Raw genomic sequence first — 21,956 nt, 5'->3', positions numbered from 1 at the left:
GATTATATTATATATTTAATATGATATTATTCTAATAATTGAGTTTAAGTTTAATTAATTTTTATTTAAGTTATAAAACGTATGATTTTATTATTTTTAAATAATTATCATTGTAAAATATCTAAAAAATATCTTATTTTAATTTGTTTAATTATTTATTATTTTAAAATAATTATCATGGTAAAACATCTAAAAAATATCATATTTTAATTTGGTTAATTATTTATTATTTTAAAATAATTATCATTGTAAAATATCTCAAAAATATTATATTTTTATTTATTTTATTTTATTTAAGTTTAAGTGTTTACAAACTACTGTTAAATATAAGAATATTCTGTTAAATATAAGAATATTCCGTTAAATTTAACATTAAAAAAATAAAGACCGTTAAAACCAAGAATTTCCGTTATCTACACACTTATTATATAGAAGAGATATCTTCTATTTACCGTAATTTTGAATAAAAAGTTTCCAATAACCGTATAAATAAAAAATTCCCTAATTTTTATTAATAAATGACAAAGAAATAATTAAAAAAAATTGATATTTGACACATATTTTAAACCAACATTAAAGTTCAATTTTACGATAATTGGCTAAAAATGACTATAAATTATTTTTATAGCACTCGATTAAAGATGCTCTAACATATGTACGTGTGCAACTAACATATCAAACTTTTTTTTTTATTTCAATTAATTATTCAAAATTTTCAAAAAATGAATGAAAGAATTGTTATTTCTACCATCTACACTATTATATAAAAAGTTTGAGCTCATTTACTAATGGGACATAATTTAACTCCCCTGCCATCAAATTTCTCAAAAATATAATAACATAAAATTGATGTTCATTTGTATTATCTTTCCCATCTCTCAAATTCTCATCTATGTAACCAAACACTGCCTTTATCTTTGGAATAAAAAATCCCCAAGATTTTCTCAGAAAAAATCTTTTGCCGTACATTTTTTTTTTCACTGACCCAGAAATCCGAACCAAACACCTTTCATTTCTCCCCTTTCCCGCTGTGATCGCAGCGCCACACAGGTCAAACCCAGCTGCTCACTTTCTCTCTCATCCGCTTATCACGATTTTCCCTTGCTATCTATGGGGAAGAGGAAGCGAACCTCTGATCACAATCAGATCCAACATTCATCGGGTATGTTCCATTTTTTTTGTTAAATTTATGTGTCATTAGATACCCAATTCACCCGTTTGTTTGGTTCCCGAGAAAATTCACTAAAAAGGGATATCTTTTTTTATTGGGTGTAGAAGTATCGTTTAGGAAATTATGTTAATCGGGGAACCCACTCTTGAATTTAGTTGAATTCTGTTACTGTAACTGGATTTGTATATATTTCTTCCTATGTCTTTTTCATTCTATCAATTTTGGTGTACTTCCAAAGACATCAAAAGGGCTTTAGGGTTCTTGTTTTTTTTTTGGCTTTCTGGATTTTTTCTCAAGCTTTATGGACTTTCTTGGATTGCCTTTTTCAGATTAATATGCTGTTGATCAATATAAAATTGTTTTGGTTTTGTCGTTCTACGTCATCTACTGTCGTTTCTTAGTTTTCTTTTGGTGTTCTTCAGTCCCTTAAAATTCTTGTTTTATTGCATTTTGATTGATGTAACTTCAAAAGTGGTTTAGCTTATTTGCTCTCAATTGGTCAACAAGGGGTTTGATTGTTTTCCTTGTGAAAAGTTTGTAAGAAAAGTTTATTAGATTTAGTCATTAGTGCTATTTTTTGATGTTGTGATTGTTGTTTCTCCATATTGTGTTTGTGATTATTATTATTATTATTATTATTATTATTGTAAAACAAGATGTTGATGATAATTCTTTGTTGGGTTATTTCAGATATTGTGCCATGCTCCTCAGGAATGGAGCTATTATCAGAAGAGGTACCTTGAGGGGAATGCATGCCTTTATTATGATCATTTTGAGTAGACGTAGCTGTGACAGTTTCTTAGGTTCTCTCTTATTTCAGAGTAAGGGGGAACTATTGTTGGATAATTTTTTTTTAATCCTTTGTTTTTACAGAATGGTTTGCATGCAATTGATTCTAGTGAACTAAAGCCTCTTTCATCTGTCTTGGATATTGCGGATAGTTCTATCAAGCTACAAAATGCGCACTACCTTCACCACCACCACCACCCTTCTTCTACTGGACATCATCACCAGAACCTTAGCCGGTCATTATTCTTGAAACGCTCACGCCATCACTATGCCCATCAGTACTCTAGGCGTGGCTCAGTCAATCTTGCCAATGCCTCAACTTCTCGTGGCAAAGGCACTTCTTTGCGTGATGATAAGCTATCCTTCAAGGCGGTGACTCAAAGCAACTCGGAGTTGATGGGGAGGCATTCAGGTTCTTTTTATGCATTGATTTAATTAGTTTGCTTCACAAATTCTCCATGAAGTTTGGAATAAAAAATATTGGAAGTAACTGTTCCAGTGTATTTTTTGATAAGGAGCAAAGTAATGAAGTCAAAATGATTTATAAGGATGGTTTCATGTGCTGTCTTCTTGAATAAAAATTCCAAATGAGAGGAAAGGAAGTTTTTTGCAAGTTTGTGAATATGATTACTCCTATTTGCAATCTTTAAAGGGGTTGAATTTTTAACTATGAATGTATTAAGCATGAGTTTTTGTGGAAAGTTTTTAGACTGGACTCTAGTAAAATTATTATAGCTTCTATTCTATTACGCAATACATTACTTGTTCTTGTATTGACTTTGGTTTTCCATTTTTCATTTCTTCTTCGCCACAGAATTCAGGGAGAAAGCATTTTTTGAGCCTGAAAGAATTAGGTCTTGTATGTCAGATCTCATATCATCTGATCATACGAAAACTATCTGTGTGATTTGTCAGAAATCGCTGAGTCGGAAGCTTTATTTTCCAGGGATCTCTGTATCTTCTGTTCAACTTTCCTTAGTGGCAGTTCTAGCCTGTGGTCACCTCTATCATGCAGATTGTCTGGAACCGAAAACGAGTTATGAGGATAGAAGGGACCCTCCCTGCCCGGTGTGTACAGATTCAGTATCTCAGGTTGATGATGAGAGAGAGCAGGATTTGCATGTAGAAGAAGACTATTCAACTCTACACCATGATACTAATATCTAGAGGACCTACTCAGTATGGAAAGAGAGCTCTGCTTGTTTGTTGAAGGGCTGGCCCTTTTGTTGGGCTAAGATCTTCTTGGCTTTGGGTTTGGGATTCCATTGTGAGTTTTGGAGGTATTGAGTAGTGGTATAGTATGTATTCAGCTGTTTATAGCTTTTTTTTTAACTTTTGATAAGAGTATAAGTTTAGAAGATTAGATAGAAACAACTTTTCCCCTGTTGATGAAGGTTAAATTGCTAATTGGTAAGTAACTTATGGATTCCATAGATGATAATGATATGTTATGCAATCCTTGCTATTGTATGTGATGCTTTTTCACACACAACAGTATCATAGCAACGAGTAAGCTGCTGGATCAACTCTTACAAAATTTACTCAAATGAGCGACACCGTTTAACAGCGATTCCCCACCAACCCAATTTAACACTTTCGAGTGAACTGCCATGACATTGATCACTTGTAACCAAACAAATGCAATTAAAAACAAAGAAACAAAAGAGCAACATATTATAATAAGTATCTTGAAATTCTGAATCCTCAGCCTAAGTACTTGTTAAGTTGTTTGTTTGGCCCGTTACGTGAATATAGGCTTATTTTGTAGTTTGGGCTTGATTAGTCAATATACTTTGGATTGTTACTTTGGGCTGGATTAACTTGTCTACTTTGGGCTGGATTAACTTGTCTGTCTGTCTTCTTGGACTGGATATGCATACTAAAGTTGTGTTTAGATTTTTACCACTACAATTATTATATATTTTTATATAATTTTTTTTCAAATATATGGGTTTTTTAAAACCTAGAAATTTATATTTTTCTAAAAAAAAAGGAAAATGTAACTCTTGCAATCAAAATATGGAAATTTTGAGCCAAAATTATGATATTTCATACAAAATCAAACCAAATAAATTCAAAAGCAAATATGAGACTTATCGTCGAAGAAACTATTAGGATGTCACAATGTATCAAGATTGTTGATATCTCATCTATGAAAATGAGGATATCCAATATCAGATTTCTAAGTCACTCAGCCATAGACTTTTTAGAGTTTTTTTGATAAAATTCCATACCATAACAGATTTTCTAACAAAAATCGGAGTTCTTTTAGAGCTTGGTATTGAAAATCTGTGGATCTAGAAATTCATTTCGGACAATTGAACCTTTTCAAACTGTTTCTTTTTAAGAACTAAAAATATTTGTGCCAAAATAATCGATGCCAAGAAGAGCAAAAGGCCTTGTACACGTAATGGATCTTGAAGTACTATTTTTGCATCCCCTTGACCAAATCCACCCACATTAGGATTACTCGTTAATGGTTGATCCATTTTGATGGATTCGCCCTCTAAAACAAGAAGTTCGGGTCCTGGAGGAATAATATCAACCACTTGACGTCCATCAGATGCCTCCACTACGGTTATTTCGTATCCCCCTTTTTCTTTTCGTATGATTTTGCTTACTATACCCGTCGTTGTAGTATTATAAACATTATTGTTACTCTTGCTCCTGTCGGGATAAATCTGACCCCTTCCTCTGTTCCCACCTACATAGACAGGATATTTTAAGAAATGAACGTCTTTATTAGTAGCGGGGTCCGAGGAAAGAATAGGAAAGGTGATTTCACTATATTTTTTGACCAGGAACGGGACCTATCACAAGAATACTTTTTTTAGTGGGGCGATAGCTCTGAAAAGACAGATTTCCCATCTTCTCTTTAATCTCGGGCGAAATACGGTCGAGAGGGGCTAATTCAAACCCCTCAGGTAAAATAAGAACAGCACCCACATTCAAGGCTCCTTTTTTACCATTAGCAAGAACTTGTTTCAGTTGCAGATCATAAAGAATTCGAACAACTGCTTCAAATACAGTATCGGGCAATACCGCTTGTGGAACCTCGATATCTACGGGCTTGTTAGCTAAATGACGATTGGCACATATAATACGACCTGTCGCTTCTCGTGGATTTTCATAACCCTGTTGGACAAAAATGGGATATGCATTTGAAATGGGTGCCCTGGTTATTATATATATTAATAGTGATACGGAAATGAATCGATGATGCGTGTCGTATATCACAGCAAATTTAACAATGATTTTTCTTTCAATACTTCCAATTATTTTAGTATAATAGCAAGCACAGGTCGAACCCACGAGGACTATCATTCACTTTATTATTCAATAATTAATACTAAAACTTAAAAGGGGGATTTAGATTTTGAACTCAAAATTAAATAACATAAACTAAAAAAGCAAATAAAAATTGATATTACGATATTAAGAAACAGTAATAGGTTAATCTCCACCCTCAACAATCATTCATAATCACTAATAATAAATATTATTCAAATTTCTCAATTAAACTATTAACCCCGCAGATAACGCTGAAGCAGACAATTATCTCAGTCTCCCTATTATAAGTAATCAAGGCGAAGCGCTCAATAATTAACTCTTTTAGCTAAGCAATAAATCTATGAAGCATACAATCTATTTAACTTAGATAAAGCATTAAGTCCTATGGAGACAAGTTAATCTAGGCAATAAATTAATGAAGCATATAATTCATTTAACCTAGGTTCTATTTTTCATCACAATCAACAATTCTTTTGACATCACTATCAATTGCAATTTATCACATACACTTAGAATCCTAAACTATTAGGTGAGAAGTAATTCTAAGATGACAATTGAATAATGTAAAACCTTAATTAGTTGGCCACCTAACAAGAAATCACAAAATTCATAACATTCAATTGGAAAAATAGAAACAATTTAATATTGAGAGAAATTAAAGAATAATATTCATTATCAACAATCAAGAATTCATGTCTTGAGTTTTGAATTAACCCTTAACCTAAAAAGAACCTAATCCATAATAGTAATCATAATCACAAACATAATTATAATTAAGATTAAAGAGATTAAGGGAAGAAAAGAAACTAGATTGATGAACAATAATATTGTAGTCTTGTAGTCTTCTCTCCAGCCTTTTCTGAGTCTTTTTCTCTCCTAAACCATAATAAAAAACTTCTCTCAAATTAACTCTAATAAATCTTTTATAGTCTCCTTTAAATTCTAATTAAAAAGTAATTAAAAATCTGAAAAACGACGTCGCAGGCTGCGGCCTGGAAAATGCGTGCCGCGACCTAGAACAAAATCTGTGCAGAAATTGGTCACGCAGGCAGCGGCCTGTCTGGAACAAAAAAAATATGAAACGCCAATTCCATTTAAAGTGCCGCGGCTTGAATTTTATAGGCCGCGGCCTATCTTCAATTTATTCATTTCTCAACCTTAGAAAGCTTGTACGCTGCCGCCACTTCAATATTTCAATCCCGAAAGCCTAGAATGCTTCAAAAACTTCATTTTAACCTTATCTCAGCGAATCTTTTTCAACCTATGATTCATAAACTACACTTGCCATCGAAATGTCAGATTTATCATCATAATATACAATGTAGAAAATATGTTGTAGAGGCATGAAATTAAGTTAAAACTACTAAAAATGCTATCATAACACAATCCAAGCGTAGAAAAACTTAACAAATATTAATACAAAAATGACCTTATCAATCGAATAATCTCTTCCTTTATCCAAGAAAGGTATTTCTAGTTTGCATGGTCCAATCATTTATCCCAAAAATTTCTACAATAAAGTTAGATAAGTCACTATTATAGTTTCCTATCTATGATTCTACTATATTGATTTACTGAAATAATTTTACTCGAATATTGAAGGAATCTCTCGGGTGGGTAGAAAGAATAAGTACAATTTTGACTGTTTTGCTAATGTACAAAGTAACAAATATTATATATAATTTGATCGGTCGATCATTTTTCAATCATTCATTGAATGATAAATCACTACAAGTGACGGAGATACACGATTTAAATAACGAAAGATCCAATATTTAAAAATTGTATCTAAAATAACTGGAAAAGTAGAAACAAGACTGGATATAATTTGTTCATCATGAGCAAATCCAAAATCTTTGTAGATAGAGCCAACCATTAGTTCCCAACCATCGAGCGAATGGAATCCTATACATAAATCAGTTAATAAAAGAATAGAAAAAACTTTTATTGTGTCACTTAAATTATATAGAAATTCTTGAAGACAAGAGTTAAGAAAAATAAGTTCTTCATTACCTAGAATAGAATAAACACTTGGAATAAGGAAATAAATTACATTTGTTGAGAAATGTAAAATCGTATCGATACGACCTTCATTGTCCATCTTGATCAATTGGATCATTTCTTTGTAGACTCTGACGTGAAACTTTTGTAATTGCCTTTTCGAGTAGTCCTTTATCATTTCGTCGAAGAAGGAAAGTTCTTTTAATTCTATGAATTTTTTGAGAATATTCTTTTCTTGAATATCATTTAAAAAAAATTCGGAGGGCCTGGTATTCCACCACTTATTAACCCAAGATTCCATTCATTTATTAAATGTAAATGAGAGAGAGATCCACCAAGGCAAAAATACTATAGATGCAACAGTTGCTACTAAAGCTATAAACTCGACCTTTATGGTTGAGTGTGAAATATATATTTGTTTCTTTGAACCCAAGAAATCATTCCTCTACCGAGTATAAACACGCAACCGGTGGTAGATAAATTATCTCACACTGTTAATATCCAACTTGCCTTGAAATATTATTCATGTATCTTAGGTAGGTAACTAAAAAAAAATACTTAAGTGACTTTGGGCCGGTGTTGGTGACTAGGCTCTAAATTTGTTTTAATTCTTTAATCTAACGTTAGTTTGTATTGAAGGCTGATTTTGTGTACTTTTAAGAAATAATAAATAACATTATTAATTTAATTAGAGCTAAGTAATTTTGTGTGTGGAATATAATTGATTGTGTTTATATATGGACGTCAGGTTATTTAATAATAATATGTTTAAGATTCTAATAAGAAGAAATTTTTGTTATCTACATCTCGAATTAAGATCTCTTGTTAAATTATTGTGTTCTATAATGTGTCCAACCAATATAATACTGACACCTCACTTTAGTTTTCTTTCATTAAAGAATTGTTAACTTCCCTAATAATATGAGGTGTCAAAATTAAATGAGGTGTCAAAATTTTATTGGTTGGACAATTTATGGGACACGGTAATTGGATAGGGAATCTTCTCTCCTAAATCTCAAACAACTACATGTAATTTTTTTTGACAATAATAATAATAAATTTTAAAAAAATAAAATTATAATATCTAAATAATTTGAGTAGGTCACCAAGGATGTACAAGAGAAACTATATTCATTCCATTACGCATTCTAGTCGGAAGATGACATAGAGTTTCGATATGGTTGTGATTTTGGCCGAACATTCCAGTTGGAAAAATCTCAACATCATCTCTAACAGTATTGCCCGACAATGGAAAGTGACTAAGGTAATCCGCTATTGCAAGCCATTACAACATTCAAACTTCATCATCCGATGATGCACCAAATTCCAATTACACACCTCCTCATCATCAACACGTTCCCATACATTGAAAACATATGATTGGTTCTTTTTATTCCAAAAGAATTGCGACACCCGCACCCTTCCTCGAACCATCCTAACATGTATCTTAGAACTCAAACAATGTGAACGACCTAATACTCGACACAAATCAATCAAGCTACATATTTTTGAGCAAATATTCAATGCATTACCACCCGAACCATATGCCAATTGTACGCCCTAAATATCCACGAGTTATTAGCAAGCTGGAAAAAGGCATAATTCAATCCGCCACGTAGAAACCGTCTACCAGAAGCTGCTGTTACGAGTCTCCACCTCTTTAGCCCGAGCTAATAAAAAAGTTAGCAAGTATACTCGAAGGCAACGGGTCAGCAGTATGGATATCACGAGCTGGCGCTACATCAAGCTCGAGGTGCGGCATAGATCTGACACCCCCGACCATTTGTGAAGTCAACCACGCAATGTAAACGTGCGCATATCAGATATCACGTGTCTACTCCATTCCTGAATTCTCAGACACGCAGCATAAACGTGCGTGTTCAGGCACCCCACGACTGGTTTGGGCCATGCGGCCCATTATCCCCCTTACCTATTGATTAGACAACACTTCATTGTCAGGTTTTAGGAATTAATCATAAGTGTCACAGAGGTGACAAGATGGGTAAGAAGGTCACGGGATGACCCCCTTTACCAACACCCAGATATCCTCTCCCTATAAATATGGAGACCCTGGGCATTGCAAGGGGTTGGCGTTTTGATTGTAAAGAAACACTCTGTAAGGAATACTCGAGAAATATCAATAATATAGACTGGTGGACTAGAGAGATTTTAACCTTCGAACCACCTAAAAGGAAAGGAGTGATAGCCTTCCCACCATACTGATTTTGCCAGTTTGGAATATAAATATTTACATATTATGGTTCACTATTTAACACTAATCCATCCTGTTTATTCGTATAATTATCTGTTGGCGAAGAACCGCGTCAACAGTTTGGTGCTTTCATTGAGAGGATTTAGATTGGTGCTATTGCAGAAACCTGACCATGGTGGTTACTCGTTCGAGGCATGGTAATGAAGCGGATCAACGTGGTGGGCAAGAGGCCCACTATGCCGCCATATCCGATGAACAAAACCCTGAGGTTCAGCAGCGACCGGGAAAGCAGCCAATGGGCCAGGGCGACACCGGAAGTTCGGCTCCCCGACCGCCAAATCCGAACCCGGATTTCTACACAGCGATAGAGATGGAAAACACACAGTTGAGAAGTCAGCTGTCAAAAGCAAACAAGCAAATCGAAGAGGTCTTGGCCCAGTTACCCCCTCTTACAACCGACGCTAACATCGGAAAGAGGCATAGTGGGACTCATAAGTCCCGCCGGGATAACCGGTCTAGGCCCAGCCGGTCGGTTAGAACCTCGACTCCGAGTTCTACTCCCACGTCACACCACCACCAGGAAACTGTGTTTGAGGAATTTCCTAGGGCCGATCAACAATTCATCCGATCGGTCCGGACCTCAACTCCTAGCTCGATTCCACCCTCGAACGCACCCAGAAGGGCTCGAGGTAGCCCGCGGAGGAGATCCGGGGAGGGCTCGCGACGACAGCCTGCCCCGGCCAGCCGTCCTGCACCACGGTCAGACTACTGAGTGCAGGACGCGGGGAATGGTAGAGTGGAGCGGCCGCGACCTAGCTTAATCTGCCCAGACGGGACTAGGATCGCGTCACCAGTTAGGCATCTTCCGTCACCAATAAGATACCCATCTCCTCCCCGTCCAGTCCGAGACATTCTGGCTCTTGGGAGCAGCAGGAGAAATCCTCCTTCCGCTAGTCCTTCCTGTCGCAGCCGAGCACACGGGGAAATCCCGGATCCTCACCCTCAGCGGCGGGCTCCGAGTTTTTCAAACAGGAGTTACTGGACCAGGAGTCATCGAAGTGGCATGTCCGGGGAAGACCTGAGCCATCGTTTGAGTTCGGCTCAAAGCCCTCGGGCCACCCCGAGGACCGACCTTCGAGATCGCCTAAACTCTCAGAGAGGAGATCCAGCTAGAGATGATAGTCATGCTCACCAAGGGGAGGGTCTGTCGGAAGTACATGACAGTGGGAATGTCCTGCCTAACCTAGCTTAAGCTTGGAGGGACAATAACCCGCCTAACGCTTACAATGGAATTGGAGATATTGAACAGCCCCAGAACAACCAAGGAAGTAAGGATCAAACCCTAGAGCATCTAGCTCAGATGGAGGAGCTGATGAAGAAGCTCTTATCGGAAAAGAAAAAAGATGAGTACGACTCAAGGGACGAACTCGAGCTCTTCGCCCCCAACATAGCAACCACAGCATATCCACCTGGTTTCTGTATGCCCCACTTGTCCAAATTCGATGGAGACGGAGACTCATCGGATCATTTGGGTATGTTCAACACCTTGATGATGGCCCACAACATCGGTCTCGAGCTAAGGTGTTTAATATTTCCTTCCACCTTGACTGGGCCGGCCAGGCAATGGTTCAAGCAGAATAAAAAGCAGTCCATCAGCTCATGGAAAACCTTTTCTGCCGACTTCAAGAGGGCATTCCGAGCTTCTCAGGCTGCCCGCGTCAAAGCCGACACCCTGGAAAACGTAAAGCAGCAACTCGAGGAACCTTTAAAAGCTTACCTGAGCAAGTTCATAAACGTCGCGGCTCGAGCCAAGGACGCGGACGATAGTTCCAAGCTTATGGCCTTGAGGACTGGGATCCTCGTTGGAGGCAGACTCTGGAAAGAGATATAGAGAAAAGGTGTCAGCACCGTGGACGAATTCCTAAATAAGGCCCAGGGATGGATAAACCTGGAGAAGGCGCGAGCATCGGTCGCAGGAACCAGCCAAGCCCCTGATTAGCCCGCTGGAGTGGGAACGGATGTCGTGAAAACGACTCAAACCGTTACACAGAATAACCAATTGGGTGGAGGCAAGAGAAAAGGGAGCAGCGAAGGCGGCCAGCACGGCCCAAAGAAGAACAAGCCCGTGGAAAAATTTAAGTCAGTCTACACGACTTACACCGAGCTCACAAACACTAGGGAGAACATTTTCCTAGCAAACTCTGCCCGCCTTCCTTGGAAGAAGCCGGAGCCTTTGAATCACCAGAAGGCCAAGCGGAACCCCTCCAAGTTTTGTCGATTTCACAACGACATTGGCCACAACACTGACGATTGTAGGCATTTGAAGGACGAGATCGAGACTTTCATTAGAGCTGGACCCTTGGCTCAATATGCGCGGAATAGAGTTCTCGCCGGTCAACTGGCTCCAGAAGCTCCGGTAAGTCAGCCCGGGCCCCGGATAAATCAGGACACCCCTCCTCCTGTGATAGGAGGAGAGATATCCATGATCTCTGGAGGCCCCCATTTGGCCGGCACGAGTAGGGGCGCCCAGAAGAGATATGTCAATGAGTTGAAGGCTCATAACAGAGTGGAGTTCGTTCCAGAGCAGCATCTGCCCAAACAGCAACGAATGGAGAGGCAACCGATCATATTCACCGAGGAAGATGCTAGTCACGTCCAGTTCCCCCATAAACGACCCTCTGGTCATAGCCGCCCAGCTCGCCAACCAGAGAGTTAGGAGGATACTGGTCGATAATGGGAGTTCGGTGAATCTGCTGTTCCGGTCTACGCTGGAAAAGATGGGCTTATCTGTCACCGAGTTGAAAGCCACCTCCATGATGCTATATGGATTTTCTGGAGAAGGGTCGACAGCAATAGGAACAATCAAGCTGGTGATTACCTTGGGAGAAGGACCCTGGACTGTCTCTAAACTCCTCGAGTTTGTGGTCATCGATTGTCCCGCCGCATACAATGCTATTCTGGGCTGACCTACATTGATAACATTTGAAGCCATAACCTCCATCCGCCACCTCGCACTAAAATTCTCCTCTTCCATGGGGATATGCACGGTCCGAGGCAATCAAATCGCTGCCAGGGAATGCTATAACATTTCTACGAAGGGAAAGTCAAGACCTGGGCAGCAGACGATGACCATCCAGGGCGGGAGTGAGGAATCTCAGGAAATTGTACCTATTCCTGAGATAGAAAAACCTTAGAATGCCAGAGGGGAGAGTATCATCTTAAATAATGATATCGACCCCAGAATACGCGATGATAGATCCGAGCTCCAGGCCATCGAAGAGCTCGAGGAGGTGAATATCGACCCACAAGACCCCTCGAAGGTGGTAAAGCTCGGGAAAAACCTATGTAGCGAAAGGAAGGCGGAGCTGATTAGGTTTCTACAAGAAAATCTAGATGTGTTCGCCTGGTCTCATGGAGACATGGTAGGGATCAGCCCGAGCATCATCATGCACACCCTCCACTTGGATAAAAACGTGCCTGCAAAGTCCCAGAAACAAAGGCGCCTCTAGGAACGACCCGAGCTGAGGCCCTAGAGGAGGAAGTAGCCCGGCTCTTAAAGTGCGGCTTTATCCGCGAGGCAAAGTTCCCGATCTGGGTCGCCAATCCTGTGTTGGTCCCGAAGCCCAACGGGAAATGGCGGACCTGCATCGACTTTTCCGATCTAAACAAAGCCTGCCCAAAAGATTGCTTCCCTTTGCCAAGGATTGACCAATTGGTGGATGCCACGGCGGGGCACGAACTCATGTCTTTTATGGATGCGTACTCGGGCTATAATCAGATCGCCATGAATCCGGCAGACCAGGAACACACTAGCTTCATGACCCCAACTAACGTTTATTGTTACAAGGTCATGCCTTTCGGGCTGAAAAACGCAGGAGCTACGTACCAGAGGTTGGTAAATAGGATGTTTACCAATAAGATCGGGAAAAATATGGAAGTGTATGTTGACGACATGTTGGTCAAGTCAAAAACTGCCGATAACCATGTCTCCGATCTGGAGGAATGCTTTAAGATTTTGAGAGAATACGACATGAGGCTAAACCCCCAAAAGTGTACTTTTGAGGTTGCCTCAGGAAAATTCCTGGGTTTCATTGTCAATACCAGAGGAATAGAGGCGAACCCCGATAAGATTAGGTCGCTACTCGAGATGCCCTCACCCCGGTCGCGAAAAGACGTTCAAAGTCTGACAGGAAGGGTGGCAGCCCTTAATCAGTTTATTTCCAAATCTACTGACAAATGTTTGCCATTCTACAACCTGCTTCGGGGAAATAAAAAATTCAAGTGGACCGAAGAATGCGAACGTTCCTTCCTCGACCTGAAAGCACATTTAGCCGAGCCGCCCGTATTATCCAAACCAACAGCAGGAGAACCTCTTTTCGTTTACCTAGCTGTCATGGAAGATGCGGCTAGCGCCGTATTGGTCCGGGAAGAAGACTGGTCTCAAAAGCTAGTCTATTACATCAGCAAGAGGCTTCTTGGAGCTGAATCCCGATATCCATTGATGGAAAAGATGGACTTCTGCCTTATTACGGCCTCCCAAAAGCTCAGACCGTATTTCCAGTCCCACTCAATACACGTCATAACCGATCAGCCTTCAAGGTAAGTTTTGCAGAAACCTGAAGCATCGGGACGTCTGTTGAAGTGGGCTATCGAGCTCAGCCAATTTGAGATACTGTACGTGTCGCGAACTGCTATAAAAAACCAAGCCCTAGCTGATTTTGTGGAAGAATGCACAGGATTCCGAGAAGACCCGGTGGAAGAATCAGCTCATGCCTCATGGAAAGTCTTCGTAGGTGGCTCGTCTAACGAGAACGGCTCCGGGGCTGGAATCATATTGATATCCCCAGAGGGACATCGATTCCACTCGGCGTTATGATTCAGATTCAAAGCGTCCAACAACGAGGCCAAATACGAAGCTTTATTGGCTGGGCTAAGGGTGGCCCAAGAGTTAAGGGCCAGCTCCGTCCAGTGTTACATTGATTCCCAGCTCGTGGTAAACCAAGTGTTAGGAGAATACCAAGCACGGGGAACCAAGATGGCTGCTTACCTGGCCAAGGTAAAGAAAGAGATATCCGCATTTGAGCACGGATTAATCGAGCAGATACCTCGGGAGCAGAATGCCAACGCTGACGCCCTGGCAAAGCTCGCCACCTCCGGGGAGGCAGAGACTTTGGGGCTGGTGCCGGTAGAGTTCTTGGAAAGACCAAGCATAGAGGAAATCGGGGTGGAGGTCGAGATGATCGACACCAGACCAACTTGGATGACTCCCATCCTCGAGTATCTCACAGCAGGGAAGTTACCCGAGGAGCAAAACGACGCGAGGAGGGAACTTTACCAGGCTCCGAGGTATATAGTGATAGACGGGATATTGTACCGGCATGGCCTCTCTTTACCTCTTCTACGGTGTGTTCTGCCAAGCGAGACGAAGACCATTTTGCAGGAGGTGCACGAGGGCTTTTGCGGAGATCACGCTAGGGGGCAAAACCTGGCCTTGAAGATATTGAGGCAAGGGTATTATTGGCCCACTCGGTCAAAGGACTCGATTTCCTACGTCCAAAAATGCAACAAATGCCAGCGATTCGCCACAATTTCCCGGGCTCCTCCGGTCAAGCTGAAGATGATCTCGTCCCCATGACCGTTCGCGGTCTGGGGGATTGACCTGGTTGGTGCCCTCCGCACTGGAAAAGGAGGAGTTCGCTACGCGATGGTGGCTATCGACTACTTCACAAAATGGGCAGAAGCAGAGCCCCTGGCGACGATCACTTCAAAGAGGGTCCTTGTAATGCCCCAAACTCCAGGGACCGTTACGGTGTGCCTTGTAAACAGTGCTAAACTCGCTAACCGAGTCATTTGGCCAAAATCGTGAACTAAGTATGATTAGCGGTTTAGGGATTAAAAACTTTGGTTAAGATGTAACGTTTCACTAGAACGTTTAATATATACATTGGGATCCCAAAAATACAATTTTAGAGTCTATTACAGAAAATATTTACAATAGGCCGTTCTAAGCGGCAAAACAGGGTTTAATCCTAGTTCCACTTTAAACCTCGGCCGTGGCGGACGAGCAGCTGCATATGTACACATCATCACCTAAGCTCTCCAACTCAAGGATGGTTCAGTTTCCTCTTGCCTTTACCTGCACCACGTAGCACCCGTGAGCCGAAGCCCAGCAAGAAAACACCATATAACATGATATAATATCAACAAATAACATGATGTAATATCATCAGGTAACATGATATAATATCAACAGATAACATGATGTAATATCATCAGGTAACATGATATAATATCAACAGATAACATGATGTAATATCATCAGGTAACATGATATAATATCAACAGATAACATGATATAATATCAACAGTAATTGTATTGATTACTCAGGACCAACAGCTTAGGAAAATAGGTGACAATAGCCAAAAGTCACAGAAGTGGGTATAGCACTCTCTCCAGCCATGTGACGATAGGGTCACCAGGGCTTAATCGATAGGTGGTCCATTCATAAGCTTGATCAGGATAGGTGCATGGTGATAGGTCACCAACATAACCATCCTCCCAACTCTAGAGTCGTAACTAAGGACAGCGTCCCCCAGCCATGTGACGATAGGGTCACCAGGGCCATGATCATATGGTCTTAGACCAGGCAAGTGCTTATAAGTTCTTCGACTTTAGGGTCGGTCCAGCATTAATGCCATAGAGCTATTCAATGCATGATTCTCGACTTTAGAGTCGGTCCATCATCAATTCCATAGAGCCATTCAATGCATGATTCTCGACTTTAGGGTCGGTCCCTGACTAGTTAGTGCCATACACAAGTAAGTCATGCCACCAATTATATATCACATGTCCAATACTCATAAACAAGGTGTTCATCATGCTTACTAAATAGATACTAGTACAATTAGGACCATGCACAACCACAGAGGCTCAAGCTCTGAACAATATCATACCCAGTATACAAAGCATGTCCTAATCACATGTTTCTCGTGCATCACATGCATCATACTTAACAGTCCAACATGCACCAGTAATAACCATGCATGTCACGTTCAATACTCAACCAACATGCATCAAGAACAGCCATGCATGTCATACTCAATAATCAACCAACATGCATCAATAATTGCCATGCATGTCACATATACACAGGGTGCAGTTTTCTTACCTCAGATTCGAGCTAGAATGATTTAAAGAACGACCCTTGAGAACGATCAACTTTTAGTCCTTTAGCGGTCACCTAGTCATAACCAAATATAAGATATCATCAATAAAAATGATCAACATAAGTTCCCAAACCAATATCTAGCCTCCGGGACATCAATCCCCACTCAACCGGGTACTAGGTACAACCCCCAGGCCTAAGGCTTGAATCCCCAAGCTTAAAACACCATTTTGGGCTAAAATGACCTTAAGGGCCGTGGCCCTCCCCAGCTGCGCCACGGCGCGCCCTCAAATAGAGAGGGCCTCCCTGCCTGACGCCAAGGGCCACGGCGCACCACAGCTGCGCCGCGGCGCTCATCCCAGACCAGGCAAAAAGCCAGCACGCACCTGAATTTTCCCCCTGCGTTTTCCCTTGAAACCAACCCTTCAAACCTGTCCCAAACCTCAATCTAACACCCAATTCAATCACCAAACATCCTCTACCACTCTCCCTCATCAAAACCCAAAGAAAGCATCTCCCAAACTTCTATTAATCCAAACTTTCCATTAACAAATCATCAACTAAAACTTAACTCAAAAACAGAGCACACCATAAAATACAAGACTGGAACTCACATCAAACACGATTTTGAATCCCCTTTAATGACTGTGACAAGTTCCCTAGCTTCCCCCTTTGATCTCCAAGCTTAACTCCTCAAGGTGGCTCTCAAAATTCAAAGAAAAGGATGAAGGAAGACTTGTACGGGAGAGAAAGAGAAGAGATGAGGATGGGGCTCTCTGTTTCTGTTCTGTTTCCACAGCCTTCTAAAACTCCTTAAGGCTGATATAAATCCTTAAGGTCAAAAGACCATAATGCCCCTAGGCCAAATAAATCCCTCTAAAGGCTTCCGAGGGTAAAACCGTCCTTTCCCGTCTATCTCGTTAATTATAATTAACGCTCTCTAATTCCCGCTATTTTCAATATTCCCAAATACCAATAAATCATATCCCATTACCCTTTAATTCCCGGTAATGCTCTAATCATTAAATCCACCCCGAGACTCACCCCGAGCCCCGAACTTAAACCCGTTATGACTAGACCGAATACTTACATCTCATGATCGTCTCATGTCTAATAGCTCGAACCAATCCACCTTATAATGTGGCTATATTAATTAATCACAACCATGCACCCAAAATATTCAATTACGCCCACATTGGCCAAATTACCAAAATACCCTTATAATTAACATATGAACCCATATGCATGCATTCACCATCATATAATAATATAATTCACGTAAACATGCATATATTCATTAAATACTATAATAAATCAATTATGGCCCTCCCGGCCTCCTAATCAAGGTCCTAAACCTTATTAGGAAATTTGGGGCATTACAGTCCTCGACTTCGTGGTCAAGAATATTGTTTGCCGATTCAGGCTGCCAAAGAAGATCGTGTCAGATAATGGAACGCAGTTCGATAGCGATCTCTTCACCAAATTCCGCGAGAGGCACGACATAATTAAAAGCTTCTTCTCCGTGGCCTATCCCCAGGCCAATGGGCAGGTCGAGGCTGTCAACAAGACGCTAAAAGCAAGCCTTAAGAAGAGACTGGATGAAGCCAAGGGAGTTTGGCCCGAATAGCTCCCCCAGGTACTGTGGGCATATCAGACCTCGCACCGAACTTCGACGGGTCACACTCCTTTCTCCCTAGCTTTCGGGAGTGAGGCCGTCCTTCTTGTCGAAGTAAAGGTAGCCTCGCATAAAGTTCAGACATTTGACCAAGACCGGAACAACAAATTGCTCTGCGCGTCGCTCGACCTAATTGACGAAAAATAAGAAGCTTCACAGTTGCAGCTCGCGCATTATCATTAGAAGATCACTCGTTATTTCAACTCAAAGGTCAAGAAACGCATCTTTAGCGTAGGCGACTTGGTACTCAGAAGAGTCTTCTTAGCCGGTAAGGATCCCAAGGATGGAGTGTTGGGACCAAACTGGGAAGGGCCCTATCAAATAATAGAGGCCGTGAAAGAAAGAACCTTTAAGCTAGCTCGACTTAATGGAGAAGCAGTCCCATGGACTTGGAACACGATACACTTGAAGAAATATTATCAGTAATACTTTTGCAAGGCTTAATTAGAAAAGCCACCTTTGTTTATTAAATAACGAGAGATAGTCTTTTCGCGTTGTCGTATATGCTTGTGGATGTAATGTTAAAAAAGAAAAGAAAAGGGGGGTATGTTTCAAGTAACCACGAAAGGTCCTTTCCTGATTACTTGAGGGGCATATATCCTGGATACAACCAGGTCCTAAACTTAGAAGTTGATTCAAATTGATTAATCGATGTTTTTCTTAAAAAGCACGAGATATCAATAAAGGATTAACGCGAACTAAGTTTTTAAAGTTAATGTCCTGGATACAACCAGGTCCTAAAACTTAGAAGTTGATTCAAATTGATTAATCGATGTTTTTCTTAAAAAGCACGAGATATCAATAAAGGATTAATGCGAACTAAGTTTTTAAAGTTAATGTCCTGGATACAACCAGGTCCTAAAACTTAGAAGTTGATTCAAATTGATTAATCGATGTTTTTCTTAAAAAGCACGAGATATCAGTAAAGGATTAACGCGAACTAAGTTTTTAAAGTTAATGTCCTGGATACAACCAGGTCCTAAAAATTAGAAGTTGATTCAAATTGATTAATCGATGTTTTTCTTAAAAAACATGAGATATCAATAAAGGATTAATGCGAACTAAGTTTTTAAAGTTAATGTCCTAGATACAACCAGGTCCTAAAACTTAGAAGTTGATTCAAATTGATTAATCGATGTTTTTCTTAAAAAGCATGAGAAATCAGTAAAGGATTAACGCAAACTAAGTTTTTAAAGTTAATGTCCTAGATACAACCAGGTCCTAAAACTTAGAAGTTGATTCAAATTGATTAATCGATGTTTTTCTTAAAAAGCACGAGATATCAATAAAGGATTAACGCGAACTAAGTTTTTAAAGTTAATGTCCTAGATACAACCAGGTCCTAAAACTTAGAAGTTGATTCAAATTGATTAATCGATGTTTTTCTTAAAAAGCACGAGATATCAATAAAGGATTAATGCGAACTAAGTTTTTAAAGTTAATGTCCTGGATACAACCAGGTCCTAAAACTTAGAAGTTGATTCAAATTGATTAATCGATGTTTTTCTTAAAAAGCACGAGATATCAGTAAAGGATTAACGCGAACTAAGTTTTTAAAGTTAATGTCCTGGATACAACCAGGTCCTAAAAATTAGAAGTTGATTCAAATTGATTAATCGATGTTTTTCTTAAAAAACATGAGATATCAATAAAGGATTAATGCGAACTAAGTTTTTAAAGTTAATGTCCTGGATACAACCAGGTCCTAAAACTTAGAAGTTGATTCAAATTGATTAATCGATGTTTTTCTTAAAAAGCATGAGATATCAGTAAAGGATTAACACAAACTAAGTTTTTAAAGTTAGTGTCCTAGATACAACGAGGTCCTAAAACTTAGAAGTTGATTCAAATTGATTAATCGATGTTTTTCTTAAAAAGCACGAGATATCAATAAAGGATTAACGCGAACTAAGTTTTTAAAGTTAATGTCCTAGATACAACCAGGTCCTAAAACTTAGAAGTTGATTCAAATTGATTAATCGATGTTTTTCTTAAAAAGCACGAGATATCAATAAAGGATTAATGCGAACTAAGTTTTTAAAGTTAATGTCCTGGATACAACCAGGTCCTAAAACTTAGAAGTTGATTCAAATTGATTAATCGATGTTTTTCTTAAAAAGCACGAGATATCAATAAAGGATTAACGCGAACTAAGTTTTTAAAGTTAATGTCCTGGATACAACCAGGTCCTAAAAATTAGAAGTTGATTCAAATTGATTAATCGATGTTTTTCTTAAAAAACATGAGATATCAATAAAGGATTAATGCGAACTAAGTTTTTAAAGTTAATGTCCTAGATACAACTAGGTCCTAAAACTTAGAAGTTGATTCAAATTGATTAATCGATGTTTTTCTTAAAAAGCATGAGATATCAGTAAAGGATTAACACGAACTAAGTTTTTAAAGTTAATGTCCTAGATACAACCAGGTCCTAAAACTTAGAAGTTGATTCAAATTGATTAATCGATGTTTTTCTTAAAAAGCACGAGATATCAATAAAGGATTAACGCGAACTAAGTTTTTAAAGTTAATGTCCTGGATACAACCAGGTCCTAAAACTTAGAAGTTGATTCAAATTGATTAATCGATGTTTTTCTTAAAAAGCACGAGATATCAATAAAGGATTAACGCGAGCTAAGTTTTTAAAGTTAATGTCCTGGATACAACCAGGTCCTAAAACTTAGAAGTTGACTTAAATTGATTAATCGATGTTTTTCTTAAAAAGCACGAGATATCAATAAAGGATTAACGCAAACTAAGTTTTTAAAGTTAATGTCCTGGATACAACCAGGTCCTAAAACTTAGAAGTTGATTCAAATTGATTAATCGATGTTTTTCTTAAAAAGAATGAGATATCAATAAAGAATTAACGCGAACTAAGTTTTTTTAAAAAAGTTAATGTCCTGGATACGACCAGGCCCTAGAACTTAGAAGTTAGTTTAAATTGATTGACCGATATTTTTCTAAAAAAGCACGAGATATCAATAAAAACACTAACAGAAACAAAGTTCTTACCAAATGCGTTGAAAATGAGTAACAATAAAGGTAAAAAATAGATTAAAGTGAATTCTGGGGAAACCAATTGTCTCAAGGAGAAAAAACCTCGTGGTAGAAGATTACAAATAAAAAATAAAAAAGAGAAAAGGATCAAAAGTCCTAGGCCCCTTCAGGCCGCTCCGACGAAGTCACCCCTTCGACATCCTACTCGCCTGCAGTGGAAGTCTCCCCAGTCTCAGAGGGTGCCTCCTGTTGAAGTCGAGCCTTAAACTTCTCGAGGAAGGGCTCCCACACCTCCGGTGCCAGGAAGGAAAAATCACCATCCTGGTTGAAGGCCCAGCAATGATAAAGCATGGCCTCCATGGAGGAGCTGGAAGATACCCTCTCTGCCACAAGGGCGGCCTTGGCCTCCTCAAGCTCGACCTTCGCAGCGTCCAAGGCGACCTGTGTAGCCTCGGCCTCTAGTAGCTTAGCCCGGTTTTCCTCCAGATCAGCCTGCGCAGCAACCAAGGCGGCCTGCGTGACCTTCTCGCTTTCCCTGGCAGCCGCCAGGGTAGCCTTGGCATCTCGCTCTTGTTGTTGAGCATACGCGAGAGCGGCCTGAGAAGTCTGGAACTCGCCCCTGACCTTGTCAAACCTGGCCCTGGACCTAGC

General features: G+C 39.6%; 1 protein-coding gene and 2 pseudogenes across 1 annotated transcript; 1 reads left to right on the top strand and 2 right to left on the bottom strand.

Annotated features, from left to right (window-relative positions):
• Window positions 1–842: 842 nt before the first annotated feature.
• On the top strand, window positions 843–3,430 carry LOC133782809 (uncharacterized). The gene is made up of 4 exons (XM_062222202.1): window positions 843–1,162; window positions 1,862–1,905; window positions 2,045–2,372; window positions 2,775–3,430. The coding sequence occupies exons 1-4, from the start codon at window positions 1,111–1,113 to the stop codon at window positions 3,125–3,127; spliced, it is 777 nt and encodes a 258-aa protein (XP_062078186.1). The 5' UTR covers window positions 843–1,110; the 3' UTR covers window positions 3,128–3,430.
• An 802-nt stretch (window positions 3,431–4,232) lies between these two features.
• Window positions 4,233–6,481, bottom strand: LOC133785734 (cytochrome f-like; annotated as a pseudogene).
• Window positions 6,482–6,909: 428 nt separating this feature from the next.
• On the bottom strand, window positions 6,910–8,686 carry LOC133785733 (chloroplast envelope membrane protein-like; annotated as a pseudogene).
• Between the last annotated feature and the right edge of the window lie 13,270 nt (window positions 8,687–21,956).

The sequence above is a fragment of the Humulus lupulus genome, chromosome 6 (genome assembly GCF_963169125.1).
Source record: "Humulus lupulus chromosome 6, drHumLupu1.1, whole genome shotgun sequence".
Taxonomy (NCBI): Eukaryota; Viridiplantae; Streptophyta; class Magnoliopsida; order Rosales; family Cannabaceae; genus Humulus; species Humulus lupulus.
The sequence above is the reverse complement of the archived record's forward strand: the minus strand, read 5'-3'. Positions and strand labels throughout refer to the sequence as shown.

Bases quoted from the DNA above. Each gene is read 5' to 3' on its own strand.
- LOC133782809 (XM_062222202.1), top strand. From the start codon at position 1,111: ATGGGGAAGAGGAAGCGAACCTCTGATCACAATCAGATCCAACATTCA. The intron at 1,163-1,861 runs GTATGTTCCATT...GGGTTATTTCAG, and splicing joins TCAGATCCAACATTCATCGG to ATATTGTGCCATGCTCCTCA. The intron at 2,373-2,774 runs GTTCTTTTTATG...TCTTCGCCACAG, and splicing joins GTTGATGGGGAGGCATTCAG to AATTCAGGGAGAAAGCATTT.